Genomic DNA, 14,652 nt, shown 5'->3' with positions numbered 1-14,652 from the left:
CCCCTTATGTTTGAAAATGCATGCCTAATACCCTGGCCAATGAAGAAGATAATGTCCTTTTTTTTTTTTTTTTTAAAGTCTAGGGGTTAGTCTGCTTATCTAGTGCTCTCTGCCTGTCACTATTTTGGCAGAACAAAAATGAATGTAAACTTTGCCTCACCTTCAGCAAACACCAGAATTTCACCATCACCCATAAAATCCATGTATGGAGTAGCTGTTCCACCAGTTACTCGCCATTCCACTGTCACCTGCCCCATGCTGCCTTCTGTTCTGTGTATCATTAACTGCACATCAGTCTGAAGTCGTTCTTCCACTTCCAAATAGAGACCTTCTTCTGTTGCATTGGGACTTATACTGTAGATCATAAACACTCCAAAGGCATCTCCATTCATCATTATGACAACTGTGGAGGTATTTGGCTGTCCTATAGTTGGCTGGTTTTTTAAGATGGCTGAGATGTTCATCAGTTCAACTTTCAAAAGGGATATAATGAATTTCTCATCCAACTCTGGCAAGCTATCAGGAAGTATGGTAACTGTGAGATTTGCAAACTCTTCACCTTCTGACATTATGGCCCATTGCCTTGTAACTGATTCGTAATCACTACCAGCAATGGCTTGTGCGCTAAAAACAAAAGACACACTGGTGACATTTTTCTTGTAGGTCCAGAATCCCGAATTGTTGTTTACTGGACTTATCCACGATGTCAGCCAGAAGCACAAAGGAATTCCAGAGGCACTAGAAAATGTAAAGGCTGAACATGCTTGTTCTTTTAGGCACCGAGTGGCACAGGTATATAATGGATCACCTGCTGCTGACACATTCACTCTAGTTTTTGATGGCTGGTCAGGAGTTCCTTGCACAGGATTTTCATAATAGGTAAGTACATCCTGGCCTTCTTCCATTGCAAGAGCTACAACATCAATCTCAGAAGTGCTGTAGAATATCTGAAGCTGACCAAATCTTCCCCCGCTAGAAGGTGTTGCAATAAATGAGAAAGTCATGGTAATTAGTCGAGACTTATTTTTCCTTACATGCTATACGTCTCTTCATTAGTTTCAAATAATCTAAGCTCCAGGAAACGCATTCTAAGCTGTGCTGGCAAAATAGCTCTTTCCTAGGGTGTTCACAGAGGTACTGCTCTTCTTCCCCTATACCTCCCCAGCTTTTTATAAATCCAAAGCGATGATTGGAGAATGCACTTTGTCTCTCTGTTCAACTTCATAAAAGAACTCTAAATGATTTTAGGAACAAACAAAAAACCAAAGCCTAGCAGACATATGAATTTTACCCTGGGAGAAGATTAACCTGATAAACTGACAAGTTAAACTACCCAAGGAAGGAGTCAAACTAAAAAGACAAAGTTCACGGAGATTAAAAAAAAAGGGACTGGAACCAGTTACATAAAAACCCCAACTGTGCTATACAGACCTTCTTTGAACAGTTATGTTTGCAAGAGAACTTCTTTCCAACGGCTCCTGAAATCTATACAAGGGGTGCTGAAAGAACACTGTGCCATAAGGATTATCATTGGCAGGTATTATAATATTTGCCACTCTATCTGATCCAATAGCACCACCATTGGAAGCCTGAGTTAATTCCACATGGATAATCTGAAAAAAACCCAACACATTTAGACTTTCCTTAACCACGTTTTTTGTAAAATGACAATTCAAGAGGAAGGGTCAGGTTTGAACTCTCCCCTCCCACTGGCAATCAGATTCGTTGCATAAGTAGTCCTACTGACTTTAATGAGTGCTCTACTAAAGGGAAGAAAGCGTTCATGGTCTGTCCTTTAGCTGAAAACACTTCAGAAATAAAGTGAATTAAAAAAACCTGATTAGTTTAATCATTAATTTTAAATAATGATTTGGAATAGTCAGTTTCCAAACCAAATAAAAGTCTCTTCATCCTCTGCATTACTTTCATCCCTCATTTTTAATACCGAAAAAATCTCTCTCAAGACAGTGAATAGGAAGATTCAGTTGAACTCAAAATTATCACAGAATAGGAAATCATTTCAAAACTCTATTTTCAGTCAGAGGTAAAATATAAATAACCAAAGAAACAGGTCTACATTTAATTTCAAAATTTTTTTTTTTTTTGCAACACTGCATGATTGTTAACTACAATATGATGAAAAGAATATTTTAGCCAACCCTTCCCCACCTCACACCTTTCACATAAAATTAGAGGGTTAAAGATGGGTCTGATACACTACTACTGGATCAGTCAGACATACTGGATCCGATTCACTAATCAGCAGTGGACCCATTTATTGAAGTCATTATTTTGCTTGAGCCTTCTGATTTTTTTAAAACATTTCTGTTTGTTTAAATAGATACATTCCATTCAGTTCAGTTGAGTTGAGTTTATGGAGGATTCTGGCTGAAACCCATGCTCGTGGAAACAACATGAAAAACACACAACTAAATATAGGCAAAAATAACAGAAATACAAATATAACAATAAAATAGAGCCAACCATTATAAAAACATTATTAGTATAAATATAGTAATAAATCAAATCATGAATCTATGGAGATATTGTACATAGATCCACAACTGGCACAGTAAAATCAGATAGTGTTACAATGTATCAATCATATCAACAGTAAAGGATATTTAACTCTAATCGCTTCAGCCCTATCAACAAAAATTGCAAGACAGTTTACTAAATATGGATCTGTTTGCTGAAAGAGCCAGTTTAGTTTCTCTTTGTTTGAAAAGTGTATCAATTTCTGCAAGAATGGTGATAAATAGGTTCTCCTTATGTTGTTATATAAAGAACATTCTAAAACATAATGAATAGGGTCTTCCAAAACTCCTAGACATGCAACATCTTCTAGCCCTTGGAATAGAAAGTCTATGTCCAGCCAAAACAGCTGTAAGCATCTGTTCAGTCCTACGTCTAGTCAAAAGAGGATTGCCATTTATTGTCGAGATCCAACTGGAAATATCTTTCTCCCCCACTCCCAAACTAATTTCCAAAGAGTACATCAAGGGGCAATACAAGTAGCCCTAGCCACTGCAAAATCATTCTGTCTGGCAATATCTCATAACCTCTAAAAAACCCAAACTTTATCTATTGGGGAGAAAAATCTTTCATCATCTTTAACATAGTATCCCACCCCAGAAAGTGCAAAAGTATGGAAAAGAAAAGCTAACCAGGGAGATTGAAGAGAAGAGATTACTGATGCCTTCTATATAGCACAATTTAAGCAGATGAGATGGCAGAAAAGCCAGGATTTTGAAACAAAATCCCACCATTATAATAATAATAATAGTTATTATAATATTAGTTAAAATAGAATCTAATCCTGTCTAATCAAAAAAGATGCAGGAGTTGAAGGAGGAAGATCCAGAAGAGCCCTAAGACACTTGTTCTGAGGTATGTCTACATCATTACTGGCGGCATAACCCTATACTTCAGTGCCACATGGAATCTGAGACACAACTTTGGCTTTATATGCTGACGTAGGAACTTGGACTGATCGTCCTGCTGTGTGATCTCATAAAATTTCTTTATAGCCACAGCCAATTGGGCTGCTTTAGTTGTATGGTTTTAACTGACTGAATATGGTGTTAACAAATTGGAGTTTGGTTCCCCCCATGTTCCATGGGTTTTTCAAACGGCTTCCCCAAAACATTATTTTGGATTTATCATAATTTATCTTTAAGTTTTTTTTGTCCACAAAGATACTCAAAAGTTGTAATTGCTCTGTGTAGTCCAACAAGGGTTCTTGACAGCATAATGGTATCATCTGCATATATTAAAATAGGAACTGGAGTTGCTAATAATTTGGGAGGATGGAAATGAGCATCCTGCATATTGCTGATAATGTAATTCATGTAAAGATTAAGTAACAAAGGGGCCAAGATACATCCTCGTCTATCCCCTTTTTGTACCTGAAATGTTTGTGCGAGTTCGCCCCTCAAGCCTCACCTAACTTGTGTGGATGAATCTTTATAATAGTCTATCAGCAGGTGCAAACAGAAAGGGTCAATCCCATAGATACCTTCAAAGTTCTGGTTACCTTTTCAAAGACTAATATCAATAACTAGGAAACAAAATTCTGGAAAAAGTGATAAATGATTTTCAGATTTATAAAAACTATTTGCAGGCGGATTTCTTTTCAAATTGTTTAAAGTTGCCTCCCTTTTTCCGCTTCTTATCCACCACCACAATAAAACAGAGCTGCTTGGCATTTTGTCACATCATGTAGCATTCAGATATTCAACTCACCTCTTCAATTTCTGGAACATCATCATCCAAGATCTCCAACAACAGTGTCTGAACAGTTTCCCCAGGGGCAAAGCTAATGTTACCCGAGACAACCCGCAAGTCACCAGCTGCAAGTTGTCCATTTATGGTAGCAACCCACTCTACAGTAACATTGCCAAGTGTCCCAGCATTGCGTATTATTGGCAGGCTTACTGTCACCGAATTGAATTCCGGCTCTTCCACTGCGAGTTCAGTGATCTGAAAAACTGAAGTATAAAACAAAGAGATTTATTCTCTTTTTATCCAAATAGGGGAACACATAGTGTTCGTTCATTTAACTGAAACACCTTTCAAAACAAACACTTTGCAGAGTTGTACTGATTTAATCAATTTATTGTTTGCAATTACTAGCTGTGAAATTGAGGTGCTAGTACTACCAACTAATTCAAAGGGCAAGATGATGGCATGAATACTGTTAGAGATCACCAGGAATCTTTTACTCCTGAGTATTATATCTCTGTAAAAGTCTGGAAAAGAAGATTATAAAAGCTGTTTCTTGTTATTCTTCCCCAAAGGAATACCAGAATCAGCTGTTGTCAGGTAAAACCAATTAAAGTTTTCCATATCTGACACTATTTCTTTTAAGGAAAGCCTTTCTGGAAATTGAAGACTTCTAGTGTTTTTTTCCCTAGCTTTAGTAAAAAAAAAATTGAAAGCAAAATATTTTATTAATTTTATTCCCCTGACCCCATTGCTCCTTTATCCATACCTTCTTTTTTCTGCAGATAAAATGGAAACAGGAATAGAGAAGAAAATGTTTTAAAAAGAGAAAGGAAGAGAAAAAGGATAAAGAGAAAAATCTAAGAGCCAAAAAAATACAAACTCAAGTATGTTCTTAAACCACAAGCTTACCAATGCAAATTGCTAGAGGTGCACCAATATATCAGTTGCTTATTAGCAACATTATCTGCTTTTTTTGGCTGTTGCAGCCTATAACGCTTACTAATAATTATGCCTTCTGCCCAGGGCCTTGGACACCTGGGTCCCCTCTCCCCTGCAGGGCTGAGATCCTTGGATACCTGGGTTCCCTCAGGAAGTGCAAGGTTTTCCCTTGTAGGCGAGCAGTATTCTAGCCTACAAGGGGTCCTGCTTGGGGCTGTCGGGAGCAAGATGCAGGGGGCACTACACATACGTATACATGCATGTGGCCAGGAATACAATGTGGAGAGCAGCTTCCTGCAGGTAAGTCTATGGAGGGGAAGAGGTTTGGGGGGTAGGAGGACAGATGGAGGTCCCCACAGTGCAGAAGGAAGTGGAACAGGGGCAAGGCTGTGCATGGGCCTGGGCAGGGAGCAGGATGGAGCTATGGGTGGGTCACCCAGGGAATGGCGGGGAGGAGGGGAGAGCGGCTCCCCACCATTGCACACACCCATCAGGGAGGCATGGGGGCAAATGTGCCCCCCCAGATTTGTGCATGGAGTGCATGTTCACTCCCCACTCTGCTGCCTTTCCCCTCAGGAGCCCGATGCAAGCTACGTACCCCTGCCCACCCAGCAGTAGTAGGGGCGGCAAGCTGTGCACCCCATTGCCAGATACGCAGGGTGGCACAGCCAGCATGGGGCTTCCAGGGCAAAGACAGCAGGGCGGACAGCCTCGAGCCTGCAGTAGGCAGCCCACATCCGCCTTCAGCCCACTAGGCTCTGCTCTGCTTCCAAGTGTCCCCGCATTTAAAAATGGTGGCAGCAGCACTTGAACTAAAGCTCTTTTGATGAGTTTTAGTTCAAGCACTCCCACTGCCATTTTTAAGTCAGAAAACATCTGGAGAAACTGATGACTACCATGACTTCTTGGACAAGTATAGAATGCACTGTTCCTGAAACATTCCAGACAGTTTTCTATCCAACCCCTGCTTGAAAGCCTCTCATGAAAGAGAAGCCACAACTTGTTTAGACAGCCCATTCCTTGGTCCTACTATTGGAACATTGAGGAAGCTTTCTCCCTAGATTTGATCTAAGTCTGCTTTGTTTGTTTCAACACCTTCAATGTTCACCTGGGCTGCCATACCACTTTCTGGGTGACATAATTCAGGTTTTCAAGCTCCCATTCTGTTTATGGAGCTGGTTCTCTGGTTGGATTATAGCTCCCTCATTTAACTGCGATGGTTCTGCTAGAGGGGAGCCCATGGTGCATCAGGGGAAAAGGAGCCCAGCCAAGCTGTGTCTAAACATCTACGTTAAAGATAAGAAAATCAAGAACATTCAAACCAGTTCGGTTTACCAAAACATCCGAATGGGTCATCAGAAGCCTCAATGATTATGATGGCCTGAATTAATGCTCCAAGCAAGGCTCCTCCTGTAGTCTGATTCAGCAGCTGCACTTGAAAGGACTCTTCAATCTCAGGGTAGATATCATTAATTATATAAATTGGCACAGCCTTACTGGTTTCCCCTTCTAGTAAGACAACATCTGATGAGGCTACACTGTAGTCTTCACCTGTAAAAAGAAAAACCCTCTGGTTACTACAGGAAATGTCTGAATACAAGTTTAATATTAAGGATCTATCTTTCTTGCCTGCTTATGGATACAGGTATCTCTTTTTCCCCCCATTTCCATCCCCATCGAATGTGGTCTCTAATTTCACAGTGGAATGTGGAGATTGAGAGTTGGATGGACTGAAATGGTGAAGGCTCAAAATGGACTAGCTGGAGACTGACCTCATGTACAGGAAAAGGAGTTGGAGAAGGTGGTAGGTGTGTTGTCTACCCACTCACAGAATGCAGCATACTTGCTCTATTAAGTTGGAGTGGTGCTTGGATACTGAATTACTCCTAGATTTCCAGATAGTATCAGTTAGTGGAAGCACCTTTATCCAAGTAAATTTAGCTAAATGACTGCAATAATTGCAAATGAACCTCACTTGTGTGTTTCTGTGGATTCCCAGCTGGATTCACACAGTTCATTTTACATGAATCCCCTCTGAAAGCCACTCAGAAATATAATCTAGCATCTACAATCAAGCTGCTTGGTTATTTTGTAATGTAAACTATATGTGAAACTTAAAATACCGATTGTATAGCATTTGTACCATCTTCCTATTCCCTTCTGTGCATATAATTCAAGGTATTGAGTTTGATATATATTACCCAATACTCTGAATTCCATATAAATGAGACTGCCCCTCTTTCCTCAGCGTATCTTTGTCATAGCAGAGTTCAGCTGGGCAAATTTTGCTACCAATTCATAAAAATTAAAGTGAAAGATCTGGTAACTGTTTTTAACAGGGTGCCATTATCTCTAATTTCCTTATCTCACCAGTTTATCAAGGCCTGCACATGCTTCTGTACATAGTGTAATGTTTGAATATATAATACTATTATGCTGCTAGAGAAGCCAATTTTATGTAAATGGTAACAGGACTTAAGGAAAGTAAAACAGCACCCAGTACCTGGATGCATTCTGTCTGCAAAGGCTGTAGTACTTTTAATGAAATAGTGTCATCTCCTCCCTGAGCAGATACTAGAGAAAAAGGAGCTTTTTTAAGTTACCTAATGTTACTTTGCATGACTGTGCTGTGACTTCCAAATTTTGTACTATGATAACACAAACCTCAGAATGATGGCTGACCTTGCTGGAGAGGACAAACGCTTCTTACTACACTTCTTCCACTAACCGATACCTACTATAGCTGCTCAATACCAGCTAGAATCCTAGTTAGCATCCTAAGTGAGCCTACAATAAGGAGATATTTGAGGATATCTTAAGATTTGGTGCAGTTTTGTTAGTGCATGTTTCATCACTGTTTTACATGTTTGTATGCATTTATTTTTCATTTTACATATTTAAAAAAAAATTATAAATTATACAGTAAGTGATAATGTTGCAAACCCTGTTCTCCCTGTACATTTATATAGCACAGTGTAGTATAAGCAGCAGCTGTGAGCAAATATCATGTCATCACGATAACTGTTTATTTCTTTAATATGTTTAAAGTAATCACATATTCCTGACTGTTCAACTTTCCACTTCTGAAATATTCTTTACAAAAATATTAATAGAACACTTGAGTAATAGCAAAGCTATATTCTCTATATAAAAGTGACAGTCAATTTAAAGAACAGAATTAGCCCAGAATTATTTTCCCTATTATTTGCTGCAAGTAAAATTGAAGATGTTTTTATGAAGAGTACACAAAACATTTCTTCAAATTTTCCATGTACTTACTTTTGTGGATTTTGTTTAGTGCAATTTAAGTTATGAAGAAGCACATTTCTATTGCAAGGTTTGCTTGCCTGTTTTTTGGGGGGTTTTTTACAGGTTTTCTACAACTAGAAAAATGTGGATACACACAAAAAAATTCCACAGGTCTGTAACTTGAAGCTGTTTTTAACTGATCAAACTCCAAGGAGGACAATACCCTTAATTAAATAGGTATATTTTACTGCTATTTATGTATGCCTCATATCTCTAAGCGGTATCTTTAATAACTGGTGTAAGCTCAAATGATAATTACTGTGATTGGCATACTGCACAGGATGTAAATCCTCTAAAGCTAAACCCTGCCTCATTGCTCCTTTTGATTTCTTCTTGTTAGAATGTATACAAAATGCATTTGTTGGCATTAATCAATTTGTTTGTCAGCATTAATCAAAGTCTCCAGTAAATTCATTTAAATTTGACATAGCATGTGCATTTTTGCAATTCTCTTTTATTACCAGCTATTGCAGTTATTGGCACAGCTTTAAATTTCACAGAAACATCTGCAAAAATTCCTCCAGTTCTGGTCACGTTGATGATTGGTCCAACATAATTTTCAGCAACTCGCACAATTGAAGCTGAAAGCTGAAGTGTTCCAAAAGCATCATCATTGGCATTGATAATTACTTGAGCTATTGTTTCACCCTTAGGTCCCAGGCGGGGAGAATTCTCAACTGAAATGCAACAGGGCCTTGGTTAATGGCATCTTGGACCTTAAGTCTCATTAAAAACACCAATTTTTATAAGACAAAGTAGGTTTAATGGTCTATTATCAGCTACTCAACAAAACTAACATACTAAAAATATACAAAGTTAGACAGAGAGTATATTTCACAACAGTACCCAGTAAGTCTTTTTGTAACCATTGAAATTAGACTGAATTAGATTAGGTAGATTGAAATTACAGTATGGCAGGAATTCCCGAGTTGTACAGTTTAATATTTTTCTGTAGATGCTTTTCATCATAGCTTCTGAAGTGGTATATTTGAGCATTCTATTTTTCAAACAGGTGGGACAGTGCCAAATCATAATCATAATAGTTATTTATTCATTTGTCCATAGGGCCAGTAGCAAGAGCGCTACAGTTTCAATTAGAGTATTATTTCAGTAATTCCTATGATGAAATATACATGATGGCATAATCTCCCCCCAGAATGATATTTGAAGCTTCCCTGCTTATCAAGAATAAGCAAGAGACGTAATTTGGCAAGGTTGGAAGCTCTGAAGTGCAAATCAGCCTGAAACCTCCCAAATGTGACTGAATGGCTGATCAGCATGCATTTTCTACATTAAAACAAAACATGCAGAAGTTCAGAAAGTAGTGAGTGAAGTACCACAAAGTATTTGGCTCTCAGTATTAATACTGTCTATTAATCACTGTTTCAAGATGCTATGTATGCTTGTAAAAAACACAAACAAACAACATCCCAAAGTATAGATCAACAGATCCTACTGGGCAGAGCTGACCTGGTCTCATGTATGACAAGAGACGGTTCAGTTAAAGGAATATATAAAGGACACGGAAACATAATTATGTTATATTCAGTGAAAACTGACGAAGCAGCATATTGATAAAATGATACATTGTCAGTGCACCAAATGTAATACACAAAACTTTTATACATTTTTGAACAGCAAAACAAACTGATTTGACTGGTTACAATTTATAGTGGTAGGTGACAGTCTCCCTAAAATGTATATTATTAGAGTATAAAGTACTTACTTGGCCGATCCTGTACTTTTTCCACCAAAGCGACATCAAATAGCTCTACAAATACTGATTCTGACCTTTCTGGATCCTCATCATCCAAAATAGGAAGCAGTATGGTAGCTTCGCTTTTATTTGCCATGAAGATCACAGATCCAGAAATGGGTAAATAGTCTTTTCCTTCTGTTGCTCTAGCAACATTTGAGGGCAGAAAAGGTGACTTTTCATCATCATCCATGGTTCTGTATGCTACCATAACTGTACCGAAAAGACCATGTAACCTTACTATTGTTAGGGTAACGTTTTTGGTTTCTTCCTCAACTTTGATTGGTCTGTTTTTCCCAGAAAAGATAAAAAGTCCATATGGATCATCATTAGCTAGGACAGTTAATGTAGCATTAGTATGATTTCCAAGATGACCATTGGAAACATTCATGAGCAAAACAAAAAACCTCTTATCAAGTTCAGGAACTTCATCAGGTGCAACTTGCACTGTTATATGTGCTCGTCTTTGTCCAATATCAAAAGTTATGTTGCCATAGGTAGAAATTAGGTCTTCATCAGGATCGCAGAATATGATCCAATGCAGTGTAACCTGGGATAAGGCCCCATGCTTTCTGAGAACCTGAAGTGGAAAATAAAAGTAGTAAATAACTGGCTACAGACAGAAAGAAAAACATGTTTCACATACATACATATCCATTCTTAGTCTAGTAACTTTTACACAATTCAAGGCACAACTGGAACATGAAGAAATTAAATGAGTACCTCTTGCAAACCCATAACTTTACTTCCTCAACTCTAATTTATTCTCTGCCTTCTGCACTGTCACTCTTCTTTTAATGTTTATGTAAAAATACACCATATTTAGTGAAATACAATTCAGCATGAGTGGGAGCCCCTAATCTTATATCTGCATACAAGGAAACCTCATTAAATATGTTGCCTATCATTAAACTGCTGCCACAAGCAGCATGTACTCATGACTATAAACACATGGCCCATATCAGGGAAACATGTTGATGGTAACTTTGGGGGGTTTTTGGCCCTTAAAATAAAAACAGCTGGGTGTTCCCACCACAGGGAACTCACACCAGGCCTGGAAGTACTGCAATACCAGGCCAGCATTGGAAAGGCCAGAGCCAGCCTTAACACCCTTCCCTTGGGTGCTGAAAATTGCTACATTTGACAGGCTGGTGGGAATTTTAAAAAAATTTAAAAAAAAAAAAAAAAAAAAAAAAAAGGAAAATTTTTCAGATCCCAAGTCAAATTAGCCAGACCAAGTCCAAACCCATTTGAATCATCCAAGAACTATATGTGGCCCTGATACTGACAAGTATCCTCCACCCCAGCCTGGCATTTCAGATACTTCCAAATCCTTTAGCAAGCATGTAGGCCCAGGCCTGGAAACCTGCAGTTCAGATGCCCCTGAGTTTCGCTTGCCTTCAACTTGCAGCACAGGCAAGCAAGGGAGAAATCTCCTATTTCCATGAAGTCGGCATCTAGCCAAGATCATCCCACTGGAAGCTGGCCAGCAGAAAGCTAACTATGAGGCTCTAATAGGGAGCCTGTCTGCAAGCAAACAAGGGTGCAACCTCCACTACACAGTGCAGTGCCATTTTAATTGCATTACCTTGACCAGGGTATTTCCCCTGCCACCATCGCAGTCATGATGAGAACCTATCACAAGGATGGATTAGTGCAGACTGAGTAAGATATATGGTAGTGCCTATTGCATTCAGTCCCCCTCAGCACTGACTTTGTAAATTGACAGTGAGCCACTATACCAAATACATATTAACTTCCTCTTCACTCCCACAGCTCAGTTATTTTTTTTATTTCACAGTTCCAATGATTCCTGTTTCTTTACCAGCCTTACATGCCTGGCAAATAATCATCAAATCTGGCCCCAAAAAGGTCACCCAGAATCCTGGTCACCCCCCCTCTCAGCCTGGCACATATGATTACTTTGACCCTGCCTTCTATAAGGTAGATGGAGCTGAACCAGGTTGCTCTGTGCCTCACCTGCTTATACATTTTTTAAGTATCCCAGGACTTGTGAAAAGAACACCTGGTTCTAGCCATGAGTAGGGGGCTAAGCACATGGATCCTTTGTGGGTGGAGGGAAAGGGGGAAGAGTATCTGAAGTACATACTGAGCAGTGCTGAGCTGTGGGGTCACCATGGCTTGAATTTGCTGCTGACTTTGTTGGGTCCTGGCCGAATGACCCACATGGTAAATCATGAGCCTTTTGGCTTCAGACTAATATCACATATAGTTTGTACTATATGGGCACCTCCAGATGTGCATGGACATTTGATTCCCCAGGGACCAGAAGCTGTGGTGTGCCTTCCACTGCCACTTCCTGTCCCTGGGGAAAGCCCATGCCATGTGGCAAGTTCTCAGATGGAGTAGGGAAGGTTGGGCCCCAGTAGACTTATCTGGAGTCCTGGGGCCTCCCAGGACTGCAGCCATAGCAATTCTGCCACGCAGAGCCTGGCTGGCAGCAAAGCTCTTCAACAGTGATAGGCAACATATTTAATGAGCTTTTCAACAGTGCATGCTAGCCAAATGTGTGTTGCTCAGTTTTTTTTCTCCCTTTAGTTTTTTTTGACCCCTGGATATCCAGGGATCAAAAAAACCTGCAAAAGAAAAAACAACTCAAAGTGCACTCTCGGGTTCTCCACCCTTGCAGTGCAGAAAACACCAGACTGTGCACTATGCGGCACTGCAAATGCGAATCAGCACCACATACTGCGCAACTGCACTCATCTGCATGTGCCCTCTGTAAATAGGTAAAGAAGTGCTGTTTAAAAATGTGTTTATAGGATACCCGTCCTAAAACTTGCAGCAGTTTCAAAAAAGTTAACACAACAAAAGGTAAATGTATGGGTACCTTTACTAACTTGCCTAGGAGAGCAGGGTCTGACAGTAAGGAGAAGGAGACGGGGCTGCAGAGGGTAGAACTTAAGGAGAAGGGAAAGAGGACTACCTGACCCCAAAATTTATTCTCCCTGCTGTAGCAATTGGAGAGGGACAAATTCTGTTTAAATCTCAAATAATAAGATTCTATACCTGGAAAGTTATAACAAAATTATCAATTTGCCATATATAGAATCTAGTTACTGGGGAGAGGTGACGGTGTATGCAGGGTCATCTTATATTGGAGTAAATATGTTAGTCTGTAATATCATTATTTTTTAAATAAAAAGATTAGTAGCTAAAATTTAAGTAAAGTGGATATTTTAAAATGCTTGATTAAAGGTCATTAGAAATTATCTACATTATATATTACCTATAGATTTGATGTGATTTCATTTAAAGAGTATTTTTCCCAATGTGTAAGCTGAGTATACTGAAAACTGTAGTTTATGTAGATTTCAGTCACAAATGTATAAGCTTATAATTCAGTCCCTTGGAAAGTCTAAATGAGACAGTGACCAAAGATGATCATGTAGCAACAGAGGACAATCAAAATCTACTCACTTGTAGCACAGCTGTGCTCTCTCCATCTTCAGGTTCTGTTCCATTGACAAAAAGTGACTCAGTGCTGAACTCAAACATACCATGAGCATCATCAGAGGCTTCAATGGTTACAATGATGTGGGACGCTATTCCTAGGCTGGCTATAGGTACACATTCCAAGAGAGTTAAATTATTTTTTCTCCATCTTTAGGTCATAGCAGTGAAACACTTATTTTTAGTTCACTACATTATGTTAAAACAATTATAGATGTGCAAAGGTATAACTAGTATTTTTTTTTTTAACATCAAGGATCCAGCAAGAGGTAAATTCTATACTCAGGTAATTTATGTTCACAGAGTTTTCTCTGTTTTACAGCAGAACTGGGGACAAAGAGTGGAGAAAGAAATGCAGCCCCACAAATCCCAGTGCTTGGGCTGTCATTACAGCTTATATCACCTGAGGGTCAAGCATAATAGTTCGGCACTTAAAAAACAGGTTCCAAAGTTAGAATGAAAAAAAATCATTCCTGAATACACCGTAAAGGTAAGCTTTGGCTTGTAAAACCTTATGCTATACATATCTATAGAGATCTCTATATAGATATCTATAGAGATCTCTGTAGAGATCTATATATCTATATCTATAGATATAAACTAACTTATAACGTATAAACTAATTCTATCCAACTAAACTAATACATCTGACTTGTGTATATGTCAGATATATTAGTTTAGTTAGATATAATTAGTTTATAAGTTACAAATCTGTTTTGTATTGTTCCTTTCTACAGTCTCATAAATACACACTTTCCCAAACACACCTAGATGTGAGGGTAAAATTCATAACCCGTGATTAATAAAGTGGTTTGGATTGGGCAGTTCATTTCAGTTCAGACACTTATCTAAATTTCTTGGGACTGCAGAACTGTGCTGAAATTCTCATCGGAACAGGGTTTCTGCCTGCCAACTTTTTACACAGATTGGATGCTTTCTAAGGTTAC

The 14,652-nt window shown here is 38.9% G+C and overlaps 1 protein-coding gene across 1 annotated transcript in view; it reads right to left on the bottom strand.

Annotated features, from left to right (window-relative positions):
• Positions 1–14,652, bottom strand: part of ADGRV1 (adhesion G protein-coupled receptor V1) — a 479,769-nt gene that overhangs the window by 354,323 nt on the left and 110,794 nt on the right. Inside the window, exons 27-33 of the mRNA XM_090037635.1 lie at positions 13,673–13,812; positions 10,202–10,811; positions 8,937–9,152; positions 6,502–6,717; positions 4,246–4,490; positions 1,432–1,613; positions 161–972 (exon numbers count right to left, since the gene is read on the bottom strand). Coding sequence (XP_089893761.1) covers positions 161–972; positions 1,432–1,613; positions 4,246–4,490; positions 6,502–6,717; positions 8,937–9,152; positions 10,202–10,811; positions 13,673–13,812 — 2,421 coding nt within the window. The remainder of the gene's footprint in view (positions 1–160; positions 973–1,431; positions 1,614–4,245; positions 4,491–6,501; positions 6,718–8,936; positions 9,153–10,201; positions 10,812–13,672; positions 13,813–14,652) is intronic.

Source organism: Crocodylus siamensis, chromosome 3, assembly GCF_052110815.1.
Source record: "Crocodylus siamensis isolate JL-2025a chromosome 3, ASM5211081v1, whole genome shotgun sequence".
Classification (NCBI taxonomy): domain Eukaryota; kingdom Metazoa; phylum Chordata; order Crocodylia; family Crocodylidae; genus Crocodylus; species Crocodylus siamensis.
Note: the sequence above shows the minus strand (reverse complement) of the source record. Positions and strands in the feature narration are given on the sequence as shown.